The sequence below is a fragment of the Myotis daubentonii genome, chromosome X, assembly GCF_963259705.1.
Source record: "Myotis daubentonii chromosome X, mMyoDau2.1, whole genome shotgun sequence".
In the NCBI taxonomy this organism is placed as follows: domain Eukaryota; kingdom Metazoa; phylum Chordata; class Mammalia; order Chiroptera; family Vespertilionidae; genus Myotis; species Myotis daubentonii.
In genome coordinates this window covers 52,060,822-52,083,480 of record NC_081861.1, presented here as the reverse complement: position 1 = coordinate 52,083,480, position 22,659 = coordinate 52,060,822, and the positions used below count along the sequence as shown (strand labels likewise).

At 42.8% G+C, this 22,659-nt stretch overlaps 1 protein-coding gene across 3 annotated transcripts in view; it reads right to left on the bottom strand.

Annotated features, from left to right (window-relative positions):
* COL4A6 (collagen type IV alpha 6 chain) overlaps positions 1 to 22,659 on the bottom strand; it is a 402,326-nt gene that overhangs the window by 16,818 nt on the left and 362,849 nt on the right. The window contains exons 21-33 of one of the 3 annotated variants that reach the window (XM_059680110.1): positions 16,313 to 16,473; positions 15,392 to 15,571; positions 14,683 to 14,866; positions 11,982 to 12,035; positions 8,958 to 9,029; positions 8,535 to 8,642; positions 6,824 to 7,045; positions 6,269 to 6,430; positions 4,489 to 4,659; positions 3,626 to 3,769; positions 3,047 to 3,172; positions 2,390 to 2,571; positions 493 to 556 (exon numbers count right to left, since the gene is read on the bottom strand). In XM_059680110.1, the coding sequence (XP_059536093.1) occupies positions 493 to 556; positions 2,390 to 2,571; positions 3,047 to 3,172; positions 3,626 to 3,769; positions 4,489 to 4,659; positions 6,269 to 6,430; positions 6,824 to 7,045; positions 8,535 to 8,642; positions 8,958 to 9,029; positions 11,982 to 12,035; positions 14,683 to 14,866; positions 15,392 to 15,571; positions 16,313 to 16,473 (1,830 nt within the window). The remainder of the gene's footprint in view (positions 1 to 492; positions 557 to 2,389; positions 2,572 to 3,046; positions 3,173 to 3,625; positions 3,770 to 4,488; positions 4,660 to 6,268; positions 6,431 to 6,823; positions 7,046 to 8,534; positions 8,643 to 8,957; positions 9,030 to 11,981; positions 12,036 to 14,682; positions 14,867 to 15,391; positions 15,572 to 16,312; positions 16,474 to 22,659) is intronic. The other 2 variants (XM_059680108.1, XM_059680109.1) reach the window with 2 other exon arrangements.

Genomic DNA, 22,659 nt, shown 5'->3' with positions numbered 1-22,659 from the left:
GCTCCTTAACAAAATTACCCATTGGGTTAAAAGTGACCAATCATCAACAAAGGGCTGAAGTGCTACCAGGCTATTGACATGAAATGATGCTAAAGACAGCATATCTCCATTGGAAAAATACATCACCCAGTTTGGGCAGAGAAGATAATGGAAAGGGCCCTAAAACATCACCAAAATGGAACAGTGATGACAGAAAGAATGGGAATTTTCCCTGCTAGGTGAATTGGGTTAAGTAGGGGAAGAGACACTTTAGAGCCTAGGTTCCCCTCTGCTGCTGAGTCTGGAAGGCAGGAGGGTTGAATGCACTATTTGTCACATGTCTTTGAGGAACAAAGACTGCAAAGGGGTGTTGGCCAAAGGGAGAATGTAAATCAACTTACTTTCTCCTAAACACAGAATCTTACCCCGCCCCCAACCAGGAGAGCCCTAGGCCTATTAGAAATTCACCTTGATCTGGAATAAAAACACATTAAAAGAGAAAGTACTCCTTACCTTTTGAACCTGGGAGGCCAGATGCTCCTGGGAGCCCAGGAGCTCCGCTGAGACCCTGCAAACCCTTCAAAGCAATATGGGGATCATTATTTCTGCCCATAACTCAGGGCCTTCCATTCTTAAACCGCCTCCCCTCCCTGAGCCACTGCCAGAGGTGTCTATCATGTACTCTGTGGCAGTAGTGGACTGGTGGAAGAGGGGTGTGACATCCTGCAGAGGGGAAGATGATGAGCAATCGATGGAAGTGCATCCTTGGGGTATTTTTTTAGGGGAGGGATTTGATCTGTGATTAATCCTGGTCTTGTCATTCATAACTTCCTAATGCCTATTAAAATTGGAATCTTGGCAATTCGAGGTGTTCCAGTAAGTCTCTTAGAAAATACAGAACGTGACAGTCAGGCCAGGCACTAGGTGTGCTATGCAGACAGTTGGCTACCACTGCCCATGACAAACCTCTGGAGCCATTATGCCAAGAAAAAGTATTGCTTCACTATGCGAGGCTAGCCATCTGTCACAGGTTCAGCAGGGGACACAATGTCTTTCTGTCACCAGGTAACAGACTGTATGTGTGCAGGTTCATAGGAAAAACTGCTTCATTAGCTAATGTCCAACACACTCTCTGAATCTGGGAAGTGGTCATGTCAGCTGCCACCAATACAGTTCTTCTCCTGGTCTCTGGCATAGTCTTGATTCATTTTGAGATGTACCCAGTAAAGACATGTGCTACCTAGTGCCTTGGGTGGAGTCTGAGTTCTGTACTGGGTCACTGTGGTCACCAAACTACTGCTTAGGACATCCCCTCCATTTGCCTGGCTTTTTCCTGCACATTGCATCTCTACTAATTCTAGCCTTCACTTACGCTCTGACTCCTTCCAGAACGCTTTCCACTTTGATTTCATCCCTCCCAGTGTGTGAGTAGTCGGGACCACCTAGTTGAGAACTATTGGTTTCAAAATTGCTTCGTGTGTGTGTGTGTGTGTGTGTGTGTGTGTGTGTGTTCTCTATACCAGATGGACTGACACTTTTAAAGGACAAGAACTTTGTCTGCATGGAGCATGGGTGTTCTGTGATTCAGTTCATTTAGTCCCTTCAATACCACTCTTATTGCTACTATTTATTTAGAGTCTGCCATGAACCAGATGCAATGCTAAGTGGTTTACGTGTATCATCTCACTTGATCGTCATTTCTGTCTGCAGGAGGTATGATTATTCCCATTTCTTACAGATGAGAAAAGTGAGGCTTGGGCAAGTTAAGCAATATGCAAAAAATCGCAGGGCTAATGAATGACGGAACTAAGATTTAAACCCAAGTCTCATTGTTAAGCCTACTCTACCACTCTGCCTTTTAAGAACCCAAAGAAACTGGATTTGGTTATTTGCCAGTTGTTGTCTCTTGTGGAGGCAACAAAGACCTTTCTGAAATCAAAACATCATGAAGTCTGTACCAAATTCTTATGATGTGCCAAATTCAATGGATGAGGGCAGTGGGGTACAGACTAAAAAGCACGTGAGGCAGTTCTTGTTCTCAAGTCCCAACAATCTCACATAAAATCAGACCCACACAGGACCAATAAGTAATGAGAAGGATAGTGTGCCAGCATGGTGGAAGCCCAGGGACTTCTGGAGGAGTGGGCACCTGGGATGGGGCCTGAAGGATGGGCAGGTATGAGGCAATTGCAGAGGAGGAAGTCGGCCATATGGGGGTGATAGCATGAACAAAGGCCCAAGGGAGGGGGTGTTCAGGAAAGGATGGAAAGACCTATGAGACTCAAAGAGAGGGCTTTGTCTAGGGTGACCTGGGAAAGGGGTCAGGATCAAAATGGTAGGCAAAACGGACATATCCTCTTGCTATAGAGGGCCTTTCCTGGTGGGGAGACAAAAATCTGTACACACATACACTTTCTCCTGGCATTCCTGGGAAGCCCGAGATTCCAGGTGAGCCTTTCTGGCCGGGCAATCCCCGCAGTCCTGTGGATCCAGGGGAGCCTGGTCTCCCAATAAGTCCTTTGATGGTACTGGGGAATCCAGGAGCTCCAGGAAAGCCTGGTGGCCCATGGAGGCCAGCCTTTCCTTTCTCACCTGGGAAAGAAGCAAATGGCTTGGAATGAGACTCTGGGCAAGAGAAAGCTGCTCCCCAAGGTGCAGGTGCCCTGGGTTGCAGACAGACAAAGTACAGCTTGGGGACAGTTAGCATGGAGGTAGAGGTGGGGGTGGGGTGGTGTCTTCAGCCTTATGAAGCACCAGTAAGGTCCAGCCCTGCTCCAGTACTGGGAAAGCTGTTCAGTGCCCATTCCCTACCATCTGCCAGGCTCCTCCAGGGGTACAATAGTCTGTGGTTCAAAAACTCAGTTAAACATTGACAGTGAGAACTGGCAGTCTCAAAGTCCAGGTGCTTCTCTGTCTCATGGGAAGGTATCCTCTTAGAATCCCCTGCCACCACCCACACTGACACTTTGGGGGTCTTGTAGTGCAGGGCCTTTTCTCAGGAAGGGATTTGAGTTTGGTTCTAAAACCTTCCTGGGGCATTTCTCCTGCCCAATCCCTGCCCCAGCACCTCTGGGTCCAGAAAATCCATCCAATCCTGCTGAGCCCTGAGAGCCTTTGTCTCCTTTGAATTGAAGGTTCAGCATTGGAGGCCTTAGACTGGGAATTCCAACTGGCCCCGGATCACCTCTGTCTCCTGCAGGGATGGAGATCATGAGATCCTCATGAGAGGAAGCTGAGACATGGGGTTAGGCATGAGCTGACCTTTCATATCAGCTCTCCCCCCCTCCCCCCCGCCCACCACACCCAGGCACCCTTTCTGGGCCCTTCCAGCTTCTTTTGTGCCCCTGTTTTCCCAACTTGGCATTTAAGTGCATGCTCTATCCTTCAATAAGCCCAAACTCCACAAACAACTTTAGACTGTACTCAAAACCATCCTCTGTTGAGCATCTGGGAATGTATGACAAGGCCTCTAACATGCAGTGGTAACAGAAGAAATTAGGTCTTTTAGTTTAAAAAGATTTCATTCAGAAGCCTTAAATCTTATCTAACACAGGATTGTAAAAGCCACACGGATGACAAAGTTGACAAACAAAATGTACCTTGGGAAGCATGAATGGAAATTCCAGAATTCAATTCCCCAGCTCACCTTTTTCACCAGGGCTACCAGCCCTTCCAGATGGTCCCGTTTTTCCAGCCAACCCAGGAATTCCCTTTAATCCATTTGCACCAGAAATACCGGGGAGACCTGGCATCCCTGGAAAACCTATCAGTCCAACAGACCCCTTCTCACCTGTTAAGAAACAAGAACTTCTATTATTATCCCTGTTTTACATACAAGGAAATGGAATCTCAGAGAGGTTAACTTACCTAAAGTCACACAGCTAGGAAGTTGCAGAAAAGAGATTCAAACCCAGGTTTCTTTAACTTCAAAGCCCTAACTCTTAGTCATTACACATTATACAATTTCCCTGTACAGGGACATGACACTAAGCAACAAAATGGAAAGATGAGGTGGACACTTGTTTTATGATTTGTCAAAATAAAGCTCATGTGTGGCACATACACAAAAAAGCCCAGGGCCAGGAGGCAGGGAGATTAGCTCTAGTCTGGCACTGTTTACTAACCAGTTGTGTGACATTAGACCACTCACTTCCCTCTCTATAAAATGGACACCCAACCTCTGATGTCTAGCAGGATATGAGAACAGAAAATGAAAACTATCAGGCTTTGTGGTAAGGGTGAACCTACCACAGATGAGTAAGCAATGAGTAAACCCAATGTGGCTATGACTGTCTTGGACTTTGCTGACTATGCTATTCAGGCCAGTGTTCCACCCAGTAGGCAGTGAGTGTGACTCTCAGCACTAGCCTTGTCCAACTATCTTGTCACTAAAATCCCTGCCCACCTCCCTCCTCATCCCCCTTTCCTAGGCAGCGGGGAAGGTCAACCTGGGCAGCATGGATGCTCCTTTGTGGCACCGACGACTGCCTTTCTGATCACTTCACTTACCCTTCAGACCAGGCAGGCCTGGCAATCCAGTGTCCCCTGGCAACCCTGAGTTCCCCAGGAAGCCAATTAACCCTGGGGATCCAGGAAGGCCTTTCAGCCCAGGCAGACCTCTCTTTCCAGTTGATGCAGGGGGACCTCTTTCACCTTTCGGACCTTTCTTTCCAGGATGTCCTGAATCACACAGGAGAGAACACAGGACCGCTGTGAAGTAAGACTGTTCAGATCTGGATCACTGCCTATTCTCATGGCTTCTGATTGTTTTTAGTAAATGGCCCTTTAACAATGGCGTATGTAGGTTGCTAACAGGCAGAGGACTTAGTTGGCCGAAGCATTAGCACCTACCACCCAGAGTGTCACACCAATGGCTATTAGTTCCAGCATGGCACTGTAGCTGGCAGGGCACACAAACCCCTTTTTATTATAACTTCTTCACCATTTATGAATGAGGTTTGAACTTTATCCTCTGAATGGAGCTCTCTAAAGCCAGGGTGGCAAATGGACTCTAATTTCCTGGAACTTCCTGTCTGAACCACTCCACAATGGCTGTTTCCTGAGCCAATTGGTGAAGTAGAGGTTAAAGCTGAGCCATTGTTTTAGCTTCCCAGGGAGCCATGGATCCAGGGATGCCCTTTTAATCCCTCATGCAAACAGTTAAATCAACCAGTTACTTGGCATTAAGGTTGAAAGACCTCCTAGTGCCAAGTACTGTAGAAATCCCCAAGGCCCATTTGGTCTCCTAGGTATTCTGAGACTTCTTTCACCATGCATTACGTTGGCCAATGGGATTAACCTCCTGAGCCTCTGCCAAAGTGGAATGTTCAGGTACAAAGCAAGGAAATTAAAAAACCAAAGGATTAAATCAGTGTCGACAGAGGTATTTTGACCTCTGAGGACCTAAATGAATGGCTGACTTGGCTTTCTATGGATTGAAAAGCATCAAGTCTCTGAAAGCCCCAAGATTCTAATGGGAGGCTGTGAAGCAGATTCCACAACAAGAGAAGGAAATTCAATGGGGTCCAATCCCACAGCATGAGTTCAGGGACCCCTGGCTTTGCCAGGTTATAATGTATACTAAGATAATTCCTTGAGTGCAAAGCAAAGTCGGTGGGGATGTTAATCTGTGAGCTTAAGTGTCATTTTCTCACCTGGACAGCCTATGTGAAGATACCAGAAACCAGAAGAACAAAGGGGATAAAAAGCAAATTAGTGGTGCTGTAATTCAACTTCATTCACTTGGCCAGGAGTAAGGAGAGATGATATAGTGACTGAGGCAGGGTGTGGAGGGTGGTGCAAGAAGAAGACAAGCTGCAAACACTAGGCTGGAAACAGCGGTATTACTGCCCAATGAAAGACACTGTGGCCATGGACCTCAGAGACATTCCCCCCTGAGAGGGAGGCCACCGTGCAGTCACACTCTGCTCGAGCTTCTCCCTCAACCCAATGACTTCCTAGGGCCCCAGTAAAGGCAATGGAGATAGCTAGACACCCCTCCACAGCAAGGGTGGCTTCTCTAAGGGAAGGCAGGAGGGAGGCTGAAGCATGATTAGGGGGTGGGAGGTCATGTGGGAGGGCCAGGGTGGGATTTGTGGCAATATTTTGGAACCTAAACTGCAGAAATCTGTTCTGCTGGGCATTTGAGGGCAACTTGAGATTTGAAACTTGAGAGGTTAGGAAAGTGGTCTCCTTCTCAACTCTGTCCATGTCACACTGCTGCTATTGACCAGGGCCCAGGGCCTAGCTTAAGTCTGGCAAGCTGGGTTTTCATCTCCAAAGGACCTACCTGAAGTGCCTGGAAAGCCTGGTGCTCCTGGTAGCCCAAGTTTGCCCTTGATGCTGGGTAAACCAACAGTCCCTGGGATACCTGGTTGTCCCACGTGGCCTGGTGTTCCAGGGCTTCCCTGCTCACCTTTGGGACCTAACAATCCTGAATTTCCAGGCAAACCTAATGAAAGGGAGGGATAGATGAGCATAGCCTGTTTCAATGATGGCAGGGCCACATTACCAAACCAACTGCCAGTGGAAAAGCTGGTCCCAGATGTATCCCAGGTGCCACTGTAGTCTTAATTCCAGCATTGTTGCTATTCCCAGCAGTTAATAAGAGCTTTTCAAGAGACCTGACTATTTATTATGGTTACTTCTGGAATTAAGACAGGAGAATAAATTCAGTCAATTTAATAAAAAATAGTCCCCAAAGAGAGGGACAGAATAAAGTGACTTTTCATTTTAATCCCCTTATTAACCCATCGCCCCAGATTCATGCAAATGTTCATGCAAGTATACTGGTTACAGAAAGGCTTTCTGTTAATTGTTAAATAAGTGAGGCAATAAGAGTCACCCTTGGGTCCTGGAAGGCCAGAGTCTCCAGGAAATCCTCTCTCCCCTGGCAATCCCTGTAGGCCTTGCTCCCCCGGAGCACCAATTTCAGCACCAAAGATGTCACCAGGGACTCCCTTTGAACCTGGTAAACCTGGATTGCCAACTTTGCCAGGCAAGCCATCTTTTCCAGGGAGCCCAGGAAACCCAGGCAAGCCCTTATCCCCACGAGGTCCAGTAAATCCTAAATGTAAAGAGGCAAAAATAAAAGGCCATGTAGATTTAGAAGCCATATATCTGGGTAGAGGTATCTGAAACAGATTTTTTTCTATTATGAAAGTAAAAATATCAATAATGTGTGTCATGATTCTAAAAGAACAAAACCAACAAATAAATCAAGTTAAAACAAACAAGAAGCCCCAAGCTTATAGATACAGAGATCAGATTGGTGGTTGCCAGAAATACGGGGTAAGGGATATGGAAAATGGGTGAAGGGGGTCAAAAGGTACAAACTTTAAGTTATAAAATAAGGCATGGGGGTGTAATGGATAGCATGGTGACAATAGTTAATAATACTGTATTGCATGTTTGAAAGTTGTTTAGAGTAAATATTAAAGGTTTCATCAAAACAAAAAAATTATGTAAGTAGGTATGGTGAAGGATAGTAATTAGACTTATTATGGTGATCATTTCATAGCATATATAAATACTGAATTATTATGTTATACACTTGAAATTAATATAATGCTATATGTCAATTATACCTTAATAATAAAAAAGAAACATATTTAAAAATAATAATAGTGTGTCTCATATTTCTCTTGAATATCAGGAGTCTCTGGTCCTGGGAGGACTTGCCTAGAGGCAGGGACTGCATCATATGACGTGGAGGAGGTTCTAACTCATTGAGGCCAGGCCTTGGGCCGAACCCAGCAACTCTGGGGCTCCTACAGTAGCTGAAGAGATGAATTACACCCATGACCTCATATAAAAGGCCCAGTCTCTACTGGAGTTGTCAAACTCCTGCTGTCATGTTTCCCTCTTTCTGGGTCATGGAAAGAACTGAGGCACCAATAAACCCCAGGCCACATAGCCCAAGATGATCTCTGTGCTGTAGAACAGAAGTGGGTCTTAAACTAAGTCCCATGGGACATGGTTATTTGGTAAAACTCAGATTGCTGGGCCCACCCCAGAGCTTCTAATCAGTAGCTCTGCCAAGAGGCCAAGAATCTGCATTACTAACAAGTTTCCAGGTAATGCTGGCTGCTGCTGGCCCAGGTTTGAGAACCACTGGTGCAGTATAGAACAATGACACTCAGGTTGAAATATCAGTGTGTGAGTGAAGGGATAGAAATGGAAAACTTCTCTGTGACTCATCTGAATTTCTCTGACCTTTAAGGAGTTGATCCAGGAAACTGCCATAGGTCTGGTAGCCAAACTGATGGAGTCCTAGCTCTGTCACTAATGGCTTTGTAATCACAGGCAATTCACTTTTCACTTGCTCCCCAATGTCCTCATCTGAAAGTGAAGAGGTTGTCCTAGCTGATCTCAAATGGCCCTTATTGCCCTCATATGCTGTCATGTTGTAGCTCTAACCTAACTCCCTGCAACTGGTAGATGGCTACTACACCAGAGCACAAACCTAACTTCCTGCAACTGGTATATGGCTACTACAATCCAAATGCACACACTCACACAAAAGGAGAAGCAGGGAGGAGAACTTATTTACTTACCTGGCAATTCAGGGAGGTGAAGTGATCCTGGATTTCCAGGCTCTCCTTTATTTCCCTGCGATCCAGGCTGGCCTGGAGTCCCGGGGAGGCCACGGGCCCCTTTAGGGCCTGAAAACCCAAATGGTGAGGGAAAAGGTGAGTTAGTGTGGATAGGTAGGATTTGTGGTGTTCAGTCAAGAATCCTAGTGTCTTGGAGGGCATCTCTTTTTATATATTTTTAAATTGAATTTTAGAGAGAGAAGAAGGGAGAGGGATAGAAACATTGATGAGAGACTCTCCAGCAGCCATTCTATTTTCTCAATCTTCAAGGCTGCCCTTTCAGGAGAAATGTGTACCCCCAAATGCTACTGGGCTACACTCTGCTTCCTTTGGCTCATGACCCTGGCAAGTATGCTCATGGCTTTCTCTGGTCTCATTCCATACCTGGGAATCCGGGAGCTCCTGGGAATCCTGATGGACCATATGGCCCAGGAATAATACAAGGCAAGGTGGTACCTGTAAATGGTAACAGGTAAACATCTGGTGATCCCACTGAGTCAGGAATGATTTCCCCCCCAGCATGCTCCTTTACTTCCATTCCATCAAATGGGACAACCAAGTTCTTCCCACCCAGAAGCTGGAGGCCATGCAGAAGAATCCTGACATCAGAAGCTCTTGGGAGTTAACCCTAATGCAATTGCTTTCAGATAAGAATGCCCCTAGTGCCGAAACCGGTTTGGCTCAGTGGATAGAGCGTCGGCCTGTGGACTGAAAGGTCCCAGGTTCGATTCCGGTCAAGGGCATGTACCTGGGTTGCGGGCACATCCCCAGTAGGGGGTGTGCAGGAGGCGGCTGATCGATGTTTCTCTCTCATCGATGTTTCTAACTCTCTATCTCTCTCCCTTCCTCTCTGTAAAATATCAATAAAATATATTAAAAAAAAAAAAGAATGCCCCTAGTATCCAGGTACCAGGATGTCACTTCCAAAACCATCAGTGTCCAGTGCCAGGCAGTCATCTCTGTAGCAGATGTTACCTATGAAGATTTCCTAGCAGTGACCTATACAGGAATAGCAACAAATGGCAATGGCCTGCTCACCCTGCCCTCAGATGGAGCCTCTCCCTAGGATAGGAGCTTGGGGTTAATCCTAAGGGTCCATTATGCCCACATTACAAGGGTTTGAAGCCAAGACCCTCAAGTTCACATGTCTTCCCAATTTTTGGAGTGAGTTCTTTCGACACACCTCATTTGGAATCTATTGAAGTCTATTGACTGTTCTTGGTCAGATATACCTATAAATTTGTACCAGCCAAACACTGAAGGCCATTCTCTTGTCCACAACAGACAAGCATTGACCCTTCCCTCAGCTCCACATTTACTAAAACTGCCAACTCTGCCACAGAAGGAGAAGGGGCAGTCAATATTAATATTCAAGACATTAAAATTGGCATGCATAGCCCTTCTTCTAGCAAATTCTTCATTGGTCATTCATAATGCAAATATAAAGAGTCTATAAGATCATGGAGGGGAGGTTTAATAAAATATTGGTGAACAAATTAAGTGTTGGTTCCCTCAAGTTCCATTTACAAACAATTGCTATGCTAATTAAAAATCTTTCATATTCATTAAAAAAATCCCTCAAGGTCTGCTTTAAGCCATGGAGCTAACAGTTCTAATAAACTTCTACATCTTTTGCCTGTACTTAAAATCAGTCTTAAACTTCATTTCTTAAAAGATATGTATACAACCTATGATTCAGACTGCTTACTCAACTGGATGACATTTCTCCTCCAATCCCACTTCTATTTTCTACTATGAAGACTTGATGGCATTTTTAGCCTACTTGTTCTATTACTAAATCAAAATTGAAAATTAAACAATATAATGTATTGGCTTAAGATGTGGGCTCTGAAGCTGGACAGACCTGTTTGTATCCTAGTTGCGCTACTAACTAGTTGTATGGGCAAGATACTTAACCTCTCTAAGCATCATGTAAATGAGAGCTACTTGTCTCATATGGTGTTTGTGAGGATTATATGCAAAATGCTAACAGTGCCTATAATCCTGGTATGTGCCTAATGAATAATAGTTTTTTATTATCCTACTTAAGAAAAAGTACTTAGAACAACTCCTGCAAGGTCATCCCTGGTTTCTACCCTCAGTCAGGTTAGTGACACTACTTTCTAGCCTGGGCAGCAACTTTCTGTCTTCTAGACCTCAGGTTCCTATAGTCATATTTCCATAGGTGGAGAGATGGCCATAGGCCTGATCTTCCTCCATAGGTGGCCACACTCATCGTGATCCTGCCAGACACTGAGATTATGGACCTATTTCTGAGGGTTATTTCCACTATGGAAATATGCTCCATGGGCAAGCACCTCAGGATGACATGCCAATCCTATTCTTTCCTCCAGCCCAAGTCCTTTGGACTAGACTGAAAAACTGCCTCCTAGATGGTATCATGAGAGGGATCCTGCAGAAGACTCTCTTGCCCCAATAATTTCAATAGGCTTCAATGTGTCAAACACTGCAATTTCATTGCTTTATGTCTTAAGAAACAAACTGGGTAAAATACAGTTATCTCTGGATTGACTCCAAACATAAATCCATCCATCCTTAATTTATCAGATCAGTTTCATAGATTTCTTTCACATGTGACAGCCAAGTAAAGACAAAACCTTTAGAGGATGGGGCAGTGGACAGACATCTGAATAGGAAAAATAATGATAAAAGGGAAGATAAATAGAAACCAGAAGAAATTAAGGACATACTTCCCTTTTGCCTCAGGCCAGTCCTGTACACCACACACCATATGTATTAAAGCAGAGGGTCAACATCATGGGAACGTAAGGACTTTAAGTCATACTGGTACCTGGTTCTTTTACTTTATGTCCCTGTATTCTACTTTACATTCCTGATTTCAGAGCCTTTTCTCCAACAAAGCAAAACTTGGTTTTACCCATATGCTGTTTTATAAATGTAACAAATGACCTAATTATTCAGACTTTTCCCAATTAATGCCAAAATTCTCAGAATAAAAAGCACCTCTGGTTACCAAGATTCTAACATCTTAATTTACTCTGGGCCCAATGAATAAATTTCAGACATACATGGGTCCTTTGAGGTACCTCTCAAGGCAAGTTATAGCCCCAGCTAAGTTCAGAAAATGAAGGTGCTCAAGCTAGAGAACAGCAAGCCATCAGCATGCATGGTGAAGGAAATCAGCCCCTCTAGAGACTGCATGCCGGCTTAACCCTGTACTCCCTCCCAGAAGGTATGTGCCAAGGAGCCTCTGAAGCAATTTCATGTTAGCCTTTGCACCCCAGCCTTAGGATCACCCCTCCCCAACCAGGGGCTGCTCAGTGTAGTGCTCAAGCCATTGTGAGTGTGTGAGGTAAAGGTGAACAAAAATGAATTTTTCCCCCTAACATTGGTGTTTGAGAACCTCCTGACCTAGCTAGCTCTCACCTCCCTCAGTGTCTAAGTCTCCTATACCATCCTTCCCTCTGCAGCAGCAGTCACCTAGACCAATCAAGTAAAGAAGAAAATTAAATCAGGACAGAAGTTCCTTGAGGCCCAAGGGAAGTCTTATCTGCAGCCCAGGTATACCCACCAATCAAATTCCCTATCTGGATTGAATGGAGAGAGCTGGCACCCTTACAGAATCAAGGGCACTGCTTCAGTAATAATGAAGGTGATGTATTAGTATGAGCATCTGGATCAGAACTTCTTTGGAAACAGCCCATTTTTTTGTTAGGTTTTGTAATAATTCACACTACAAAGTCGAAAGGCTTCTGATGACTACATCCCCTTTCCTGGCAAGGCAGTTGTCCTAGCCTGGGCCACCACTGGTTGAAGTGAGTAGATTTAGGAACAATATATTCATTTTTTCATGGCAATAGCTACAATGCAAATGTCTGGGGTCTACAGGTTATATGTTGGTAAAATGGTGTGGAAAGAAAGCTAATGCTCTCAATTGTAATTTGGTAGCGGTGGGGGGAGGTGGGAGGAGGAGGGGAGTCTTGGTACTGCAACAAGAACATTTTCTATATAAGGTATCTCATAGACTATAATTACTATATCACTATATTCCTAAGAACTTTCTGTGTCCAGTGACTAGTGAAGTTTGGGATAGAAATGGTCCCATGGGCTTCCTTCTGTTGACTCAGAATGTTGAGAATATCTAAATTTGGGTGTGTGAAATTTTACAACTAGACCAATCAACTAAAGAAGAAAATTAAACCAGGACAGAACAGAAGTTCCTTGAGACCCAAGGAAAGTCTTATCTGCAGCCCGGGATACCCACATGTTATTATAATTCAGTTTAAAACTTAGTTGCCTGCAAAATGTGTTGACTTAGAATCAAAATCCAATTGTTGGAGGGGTAGTGAAATGACCATGAGTAATGTCCCTGAGAACAGAGCTGGAAGCAAAGCTATAGATAACACCAAAACGTCCGAAGGGAAGAATGATTTATAAAAGTTCTCACAGCTTTCATAGGAATGTGTGAACTGAAATAACGATTTGATTTTTAATCATCTTGAATCATCAATTTTTAACCTGTACTATTATTGTTCTTATACAAATTCACAAAATTAGATTTTAAAACAAATAAAATTTTTCCAGACCTGGTGTCTTTCTCCCTTTTTAGGTATTTCTTCAATGTGACAAGGTGGAAAGAGGAGAAACAGGTCTAAGAAATAACCCTTTGGTTATTGAGAAGGCCCTTTCTTTTGCAAATATATATTAGTCTCCTATAGAACAATTTTACTATAAGAGGGAGGTTGAAAAATGCTAAAAAGTATTACTTACCTTCTCTAGTATCCAGAGGCTTATCATTCAGTTGGAAAAAGTGAAAGTATTAATGGAAATAATTATATAATTTAAGTGGCAATGACATCTGTGGGGGTCAAGGGAAGGCTTAGTAGAAGAAGTAGGGCTTATATTGAACCCTGGTAAATGGGTAGGATATGACCATATAGAGAAAAGAGGAAGGGTATTCCAGAAAAAGGCAACATGGACAAAATCTTGGAGTTAGAATTGAACATGTGTTTAGGGATAGTGAAAAATACTGTTGTTCTAAGTGGTGTTTTATTTTAAATCATGAAGACTGTGAGATAAGGTAAGGCTACAAAGAAATTCAGACATTATTCAGTAGAGATCACGTGTGGCTTTGGACTAGGGGGTAAAATGATATCAGTACTTTATAGATATTAAATTGGCAGCAGTGTTCATAGTAGTATTGAGTGGGAAAAGTCTGGATGTAGTAGATAAGAAACTACTTAGCAAGTTGTCATTGAGTCTCCTAACTATCCACCCACTTGTTCATCCATCCATCCTTCCACCTGTCCTTTCAACCATATATTTATTCCAACAAGCATATAGGTGTTTAATAAGTGAGGCATGAAATAATGACATTGTAATAGCAAGAAGAGGAAGGGAAGAATATAAAAACATTCCAAATGAAGAATAAGAGATAAATGTTAAGTTTTCAAACTTCAGATGACTATAAGGATTGTGATACCGCTAATGGAAACACAAAGATTGTGGAAACATAAAAGTTGGGACAAAGCTGTTCTGGCTGTATGAAAGATGGCACTATATTAACATAGCACCTTTAAAATCCATAAGCAGGACTGTCACTCATTATATTTTCTGAAATTCTAGTAGAAAAAGAACTTACATAAATGGAGGAATTTAAGATATAAAATGGAGATTACACGAGATACAACTATGTTTTGTTCTCAATCTGAGATCTCATGAATCAAGGAAAGGTTTTTCCCTGCTGATGATATTACCACACAATGTATAGGACACCCTGTCTAGTATCCCACTCATTACTACAATGACATTCATAATAAATGGTCATTCAGCTTCTGCTTGAAAATTTTCAGGGATTATGAGGTCATAACTTCCCAAGGCAGCTCTGTTACATTTTTAGACTGCTCTATTAGGAAGTTTTTCACTAAGTAGAGCTGAAATCCATATTGTTCTGCGTAAGCATACCACAATACAATTACAATACTTTTTCCACATGAAAACACTTAGAGGACTAAAAGTATTGATTATAATCAAGTCTCTTCTGACACATTTCATGCAGCTGGGTTATTTGTATAATTTACAAGGGGTTAGTTTCCCAAGTCCAAAGCTATCCAATTCCCTGACTCACCTGGAGGCCCAGGGAGGCCCGTTTTCCCTGGTAATCCATCTATTCCTTGATCTCCAGAAAGTCCACGAGGTCCAGGAGATCCTGGTAGCCCAATTCCTGGGGGTCCAGGAGAACCACTATGACCTTTTTCTCCAGGAAGCCCTGGGAATCCCTTTTCACCTGGGAATCCCTGTCCAGCATCACCCTAGAATAAAAGCCCAATTTAGAGACCTATCTGCAGAGTCTTCTAACAATAAGAAAGAGGTAACCAGTGTGACTAATACTTTTTGGGGGGTTAAAGTTCTCTATCACTCTATCAAGTCCTCTGAGTTTAGGTAGTGGGGATGATGAAGCTTGTCAATCCTGGGTGATCTGATAATGCAAAATTATCTAGATCAGTGGGGGCAGGGGCAGAAAACAAGAACAGGATAACAATCCTTGGGGTCACAAAAAGCAGCTAGATTACTTGCAATGGAAAGCTACTGAGAAGCTGAAGCCTTTTAAGCGATATGGTCAATTGTTACTGGCATTTATCAAATGAAACAATGACCAATACTTAGAAAAAAAGATTTCCATTTTAAAGGAAAGAAAAACACAGAGCAAAAATTGTCCGTGGCAGAGGAAGAGATGTTTTACCCTGTCTCATGGTCTAGTGTCAATCAGAATCACCCTTTCCCCAAGTCAGGTGTGAGGATTTATAGAGCTAATTACCCAGAAACAATCAACTTACCGGAAAGCCTGGCAGACCTGGTAAACCTGGTAATCCATCCTTGCCTGGTATTCCTGTCTCTCCAGGAAGCCCCTGAGTGCCAGGATCGCCCTGCTCCCCTGGCTTCCCTGTTCTTGTACTGAGGGTTGATTCTCCTTTCTCTCCTTTGGGACCTGTAGGACCTTGAGGCCCAAATAAGCCCTGACAAAGAGACAAAAGGGAATGATCAAGAGACAAAAGGGAATGAGCACGCTTCATAGAATTCTGGCTCCTAACATTAGTCTTACCTAAAGCAGGTCCTTAGGTACATTTTTTTAAATATATATATTTTATTGATTTTTTACAGAGAGGAAGGGAGAGAGATAGAGAGTTAGAAACATCGATGAGAGAGAAACATCGATCAGCTGCCTCCTGCACATCTCCCACCGGGGATGTGCCCACAACCCAGGTACGTGCCCTTGACCGGAATCAAACCCGGGACCCTTCAGTCCGCAGGCCAACGCTCTATCCACTGAGCCATACTGGTTTCGGCCTTAGGTACATTTTAATACTGTTCTGGGCACTTGGTTATGTTGTTATTTTGTATTATAATTGACTTTATTTTCTATCCTTTCTAAATTTTGAAATCTTTGAGGATGGTAACCTTGTCTTAATTCCATTTTTATCTTCCGGGCCCAGCACAGTGCTAGGCAAATGCAAATGATTTTGTGGAAGGAAGGGGGCTAATTAAGAGAGGGATGAAGGGGAGGAATATAGGTAGGTTAAAACAGAAAGGCATTTTAGAGATCATCTACCCAAATATTTCACACTACAGATAAAAAACCTGCAGCTTTGTTATATCCCCATTTTTTTTAATGTGTTTTAGAAAAGTGATTGGTGAGGAGTGAGGGGCACTTGAGAGCTCTCATTGTGCCCTTGGGGCCAAAGTTTGGCCAGACTTACTGGAGACCCTGATGGACCTTGTGTGCCTTTAGAGCCTGGATCTCCTCTGGCTCCTTTAAGGCCTGGAAGGCCTATATGACCTGGTGGCCCAGGTGGGCCTGGCTCTCCGGGTGGTCCACTGTTGGAGATAGCACCATCACAAGCACAAAATCCCGAGTCCCCTGAGAGAAAATAAAAGACAATATTAAACAAGTGAGCCTTCTTTCCAAAAAAAGAGAGGAAGACCTGACCGTGGTAATTTGTGATTTAAGTCCATAGAGACAATAAAAAGGCCTGTGAACAGATTTAAATAAACTAAGTTTCCTCTTTATCAAAGTACATCTGTGCTAGTGATTTGGATTTAATTAGTCTGGAACTAATTAAACATCAGTGTGTCTGATGTGTTGTAGAGTTGGGAACCACTGACCCACACTAACCAGCTAACAGTCTGGAATCCAAGCCACTTAAAGATTCTCTTTAGAAAAATGTCTTTCCCCTCTGTCTTTTGTACACAGAGACAAATGTCAAACAAATTAACAATAGAGATGGCAGCAAAGCACCTTTGAAGAGGTACCAAGAAGTCACTAACCCTACAGCCTAACCACCTATACTTTCCACGCTTAAAGTCAGAAAAATAAGAATCTGGGACAACATAGGTGACTTTTGAGTTCCTTTAAGTTCCTAAAGGGTCAAAGGCATAGGGTAGCTGAGTGGATAAGAAAACATGACCCATATATCTTCTGTTTATAGTAGACCCACCTCAGAACAAAGGACTCACACAGACTGATGGTGAAGGGATGGAAAAAGGTTTTTTAGGCAAATGGAAATGAAAAATAAAAAGCTGGTGCTTGAGGCTAAGTACAGTAGTTAGCATAATAAAAGCGAGAACTTCATCAGAAGGATGATGGACACCTTCAGCAGGGTTGAACATCTGCATATTATTGCCTACTGCCAGACAGCTGAGGGCAGTTCCCCCAAACTGATGGTCCTTTATTGTTTACCAAACCTTACCTCTGATGTGTATATCTGCTTTGCTAAAGGGCAAAATATGTTAATAAAAAGCCCTGGGTCCAGAGATTTGGGGAGCCACTTCACTAGAGAGCTGGTTTCCTCCTGGTTTCCCATGTCTCCCAAATGTATACTTCTTGTCTAGTCTCTCAATCCATTTATGAACAGACCTTCTCAAGATTCCTGAACCCTAGCTGTGGAAAAGACTGCAGTAAGCTGGGGTAGCAATACTTATATCTGACAAATTAGACCTCAAAGTGAAAGCCATAACAAGAGATAAGGAAGGCCACTTCATAATATTAAAGGGAGCAATTCAAAAACAAGATATAACTCTGGTAAACATATATGCACCCAATAGAGGAGCAGGCAAATACATTAAAAAAAAAAAAAACTTCTGGAGGATATCAAGGGAGAGATTGACAGCAATACAGCCATAGTAGGCGACTTTAATACCCAATAACATCACTGGAAAATTTTTCTAAACAAAAAATCAGCAAAGAAACATCAATCCTAAATGACTCACTAGATCAGATGGAATTAATTGACATCTTCAGAACATTTCACCCCAAAGCCACAGAATATACATTCTTCTCAAGTGCATGTGGGTCATTTTCAAAGATAGACCACATATTGGGGCACAGGCAAAGTCTCTTCAAATTCAAGAAGATAGAATTCATATCAAGCATCTTCTCATATCACAATGGCATAAAATTAGAAATCAACTACAATAAAAACAATAAAAAAAATCAAACACCTGGAGGCAAAATAGCATGTTATTAAACAATGATTGAGATACCAAAGAGATCAAAGAAGAAATAAAAATCATCATGGCAACAAATGACAATGAAAACACAACAATCCAAAATCTATGGGACACAGTGAAAACAGTCTTGAGAGGGAAGTTCATAACTCTACACACCTACCTCAAAAAACAGAAAAAAAGGTAAGAAATTATCTAACCCTACATCTCAAAGAGTTAGAAAGAGAACAAGAAAAGCCCAGCATAAGCAGAAGGAAGGAAATAATAAAGATCAGAGTGGAAATAAATGACATAGAGACCAAAAACAAACAAACAAACAAACAAAACAAACAATACAAAAGATCAGCAAAACCAAGAGCTGGTTCTTTGAAAGGATAAACAAGATTGATGAACCTCTAGCCAGTCTCACCAAGAAGCAAAGAGAGAGGACCCAAATAAACAAAATCAGAAATGAAAGAGATGAAATAACAACAGACCCCACAGAAATATGAAGAATCACAACTCTGGTATTCAAACAAACTTGTCAACCTTGAAGAAATGAACATATTCCTAGAAAAATAAGACCTTCCAAAACTTAACCAAGAAGAATAAAAAAATATGAATAGGCTGACAAGTATGGAAGAAATTGAAGCAGTGATCAAAAAACTTCCAACAAACAAAAGCCCTGGACCAGATGGCTTCACAGGGGAGTTCTACCAAGCATTCAAAGAAGAACTAAAACCTATCCTACTCAGACTATTCCAAAAAATTCAACAGGAAGGCACACTTCAAAGCTCGTTGTATGAAACCAGCATTACCCTAATCCCAAAACCAGATAAAGACACCACGAAAAAAGAGAACTATAGGCCAATTTTCTTGATGAACATAGTTGCTAAAATACTCAACAAAATTCTAGCAAATTGCGTTCAGCATTACATTAGAAAGATCACACACCATGACCAAGTGGGATTTATTCCGGGTATGCAAGGATGGTACAATATCCACAAATAAATAAATATGATACATCACATAAACAATCTGAGAGTCAAAAATCACATAATCATATCAATCAATGCAGAAAAAGCATTTGACAAAATCCAACACTGTTTCTTCATAAAAACTCTCAGCAAAGTGGGAATAGAGGGATCATACCTCAACATAATAAAAGCCTTATATGACAAACAAATACCTAACATCATACTCAATGGGCAACAACTAAACTCATTTTCCCTAAGAACAGGAATAAGACAGGGATGCCCACTTCCAACCCTCCTGTTTGACATACTACTGGAAGTGATAGCCATAGCGATCAGACAAGAAGAAGAAATAAAAGGCATCCAAATTAGAAAAGAAGTAAATCTGTCCTTATTCTTAGATGACATGATAGTATACATAGAAAACCCCAAAGACTCCATCAAAAAACTACTAGACCTAATAAATGAACTTGGCAATGTAGCAGGATACAAAATTAACACCCAGAAATCTATGGCCTTTTTATACACCCATCATGAACTCACAGAAAGAGAAATGAAAAAAATAATCCCAATTACTATTGCACAAAAAACCCCCACTAAGATACGTAGGAATAAACTAAGGACATAACAAGGCCTGTACTCAGAAAACTACAGAACATTGAAAAAAAGAGTGATAGAGGAAGACATAAACAAATGGAAGAACATACCATGTTCATGGATTGGTAGAATCAACATCATTAAAATGTCCATACTACCCAAAGGAATCTACAGATTCAATGCAATCCCCATTAAATTACCAAGGACATACTTCAAAGACCTAGAACAAACTACCCAAAAATTCATCTGGAATGAAAAAAGACCCCACATAGCCACAGCAATCTTGAGAAAGAAGAACAAAGTTGGAGGGATCACAATACCAGATATCAAGCTATATTACCAAGCTACGGTTCTCAAAACTGCATGATACTGGCATAAGAACAGACCTATAGACCAATGGAACAGAAGAGAGAACCCAGAAATTGACCCAAGCTCAATTAATATTTGACAAAGGAGGCAAGAGCATACAATGGAGTAAAGACAGTCTCTTCCATAAATGGTGCTGGGAAATTTGGTCAGATACATGCAAAATAAATGAAACTAGATCACGAACTTATACCATACAAAAAACAAACTCAAAATGGCTAAAGGACATAAATGTAAGATGGGAAACCATAATAATCCTACAAGAGTTCATAGGCAGCAAAATAGCAGACATGTCGTAGCAATATTTTTACAGACACAGCTCCTAGGGGAATGGAGACTAAGAAGAAAATAAACAAATGGGACTACATCAAAATAAAAAGCTTCTGCACAGCAAAAGAAACCATCAACAAAACAACAAGAAAGCCCACTGCATGGGAGAACATATTTACCAATGATATTTCTGATAAGGGTTTAATCTCCAAAATTCACAGAGAAATCATACAACTTAACAAAAGGAAGATATATGATCCAATCATCCAATCAAAAAATGGGCAAAGGACCTAAATAGACACTCTTCAAAAGAGGACATACAGAAGGCCAAGAGACATATGAAAACATGCTCAAAGTCACTAGTAATCTTAGAAATGCAAATCAAAACAACAATGAGATACCATCTCACACCTGTCAGAATGGCTACCATCAAAAAATCAACAAATGACAAATACTGGAGGGGATGTGGAGAAAAAGGAACCCTCATGCACTGCTGGTGGGAATGCAGACTGGTGCAGCCACTGTAGAAGACAGTATGGAGTTTCCTCAAAAAGTTAAAAATGAACTCCCATTTGACTCAGTAATCCCACTTCTAGGACTATATCCCAAGAAACCAGAAACATCAATCAGAAAGGATATAAGCATCCCTATGTTCATAGCAGCACAATTTATTATAGCTAAGATTTGGAAACAGCCTAAGTGCCCACCAGCAGATGAGTGGATTAAAAAACTTTGGTACATCTACAAAATGGAATACTATGCTGCTATAAAAAGAAGGAACTTTTATTATTTGAAACAGCATGGATGGAACTAGAGAGCATCATGCTAAGTGAAATAAGCCAGTTGGAGAAAGATAAATATCACATGTTCTCACTCATATGTGGGATATAATGATAAACATAATTTGATGAACAAGAATATATCCAGAGACAAATGGTAGGGGAGGGGGAAGTTAGAGAGCAACCAAAGGATTTCTATGCATGCATATTAGCATAACCAATGGACACAGACACTGGGGTGGTGGGTACTTGACCAGGGTGAGAATGACTCAAGGGAGGGGGCAAATTGGGGAAAAAGGAGACATATGTAAAGCTTTATAAAATACAGTTTCTATTACAGTTTAGAATATATATATATATATATATATATATATATATATATATATATATATATATATCTCCTATCTAATAATAGAGAAAAATGGTAATTAGCCATACATCCTCTACCCTTCCCATTGGCTAATCAGGGCGATATGCAAATTAACTGCCAGCCAAGATGGTGGCCGGCAGCCAGGCAGCTGAAAGCGAACAGGAGGCTTGCTTGCTTCAGTGACGGAGGACTCCAACGTTCCCCGCCTGCTGCTGCCTGCCTCTGAGCTTGCAGTTTGAAACATTGTTACAAATATAGAAGCTAAACAAAACCACAGAAACCTGCTTTCAGCCAGCCGGGCTTCAGCCAGCAGGACCGCAACATTGTTTCAATTATAGAACAAACGCAGAACCCTGTTTTCAGCCAGCCAGGATCTCAGAGCTGGAGTGAGCAGGACCGCAACGTGAGCAGGACTGCAACAGTGTTACAACTATAGAACACAAAAAACCAGATACCTGCTTTCAGCAGCCGAGGCCTCAGAGCTGGAGCCAAGCCTCAGAGCTAAAGCTGGCCCAGAATAAAAAAAAAAGAAAAAAAGGACAGGTTGGGAGCTTCAGTCACCCGCCAGCCTGAAAACAGCCCTTAGTCCCTCACCCAGACTGGCCATGCACCCCAGTGGGGACCCCCACCCTGATCCAGGACACCCTTCAGGGCAAACCAGCTGGCCCCCACCCATGCACCAGGCCTCTATCCTATATAGTAAAAGGGTAATATGCCTCCCAGCACCGGGATCAGTGTGACAGGGGGAAGCGCCCAAACCCCCTGATCGCCCTGCAGCTCTGTGTGTGTCAGGGGGCGGTGCCCCAACTTCCCTATCGGCCCTACTCTGTTTGTGACAGGGGCCAGTGCCCCAACTCCCCTATTGGCCCTACTCTGTGAGTGACAAGGGGGAGCTCCTCAACCCCCCGATGGGCCCTGCTCTGTGCGTGACAGGGTACGGTGCCCCAACCCCCTGATCAACCCTACTCTGTGCATGACAGGGTACGGTGCCCCAACCCCCCTGATGGGCCCTGCTCTGTGCGTGACAGGGGGCAGTGCCCCAACCCCCTGATTGGCCCTGCTCTGTGCGTGACAGTGGGTGACTCCGCAACCTCCCCATCGATCCTGCCTTGAGTGTGACAGGGTGCGGTGCCCCAACCCCCCAATCGGCCCTATACTGAGTGTGATTGAGGGTGGCATCGCAACCTCCCGACCCGCTCTGCTCTGTGCATGACAGGGGGTGGTGCCCCAACTCCCCAATCAGCCCTGCTCTGAGCCGGACCAGG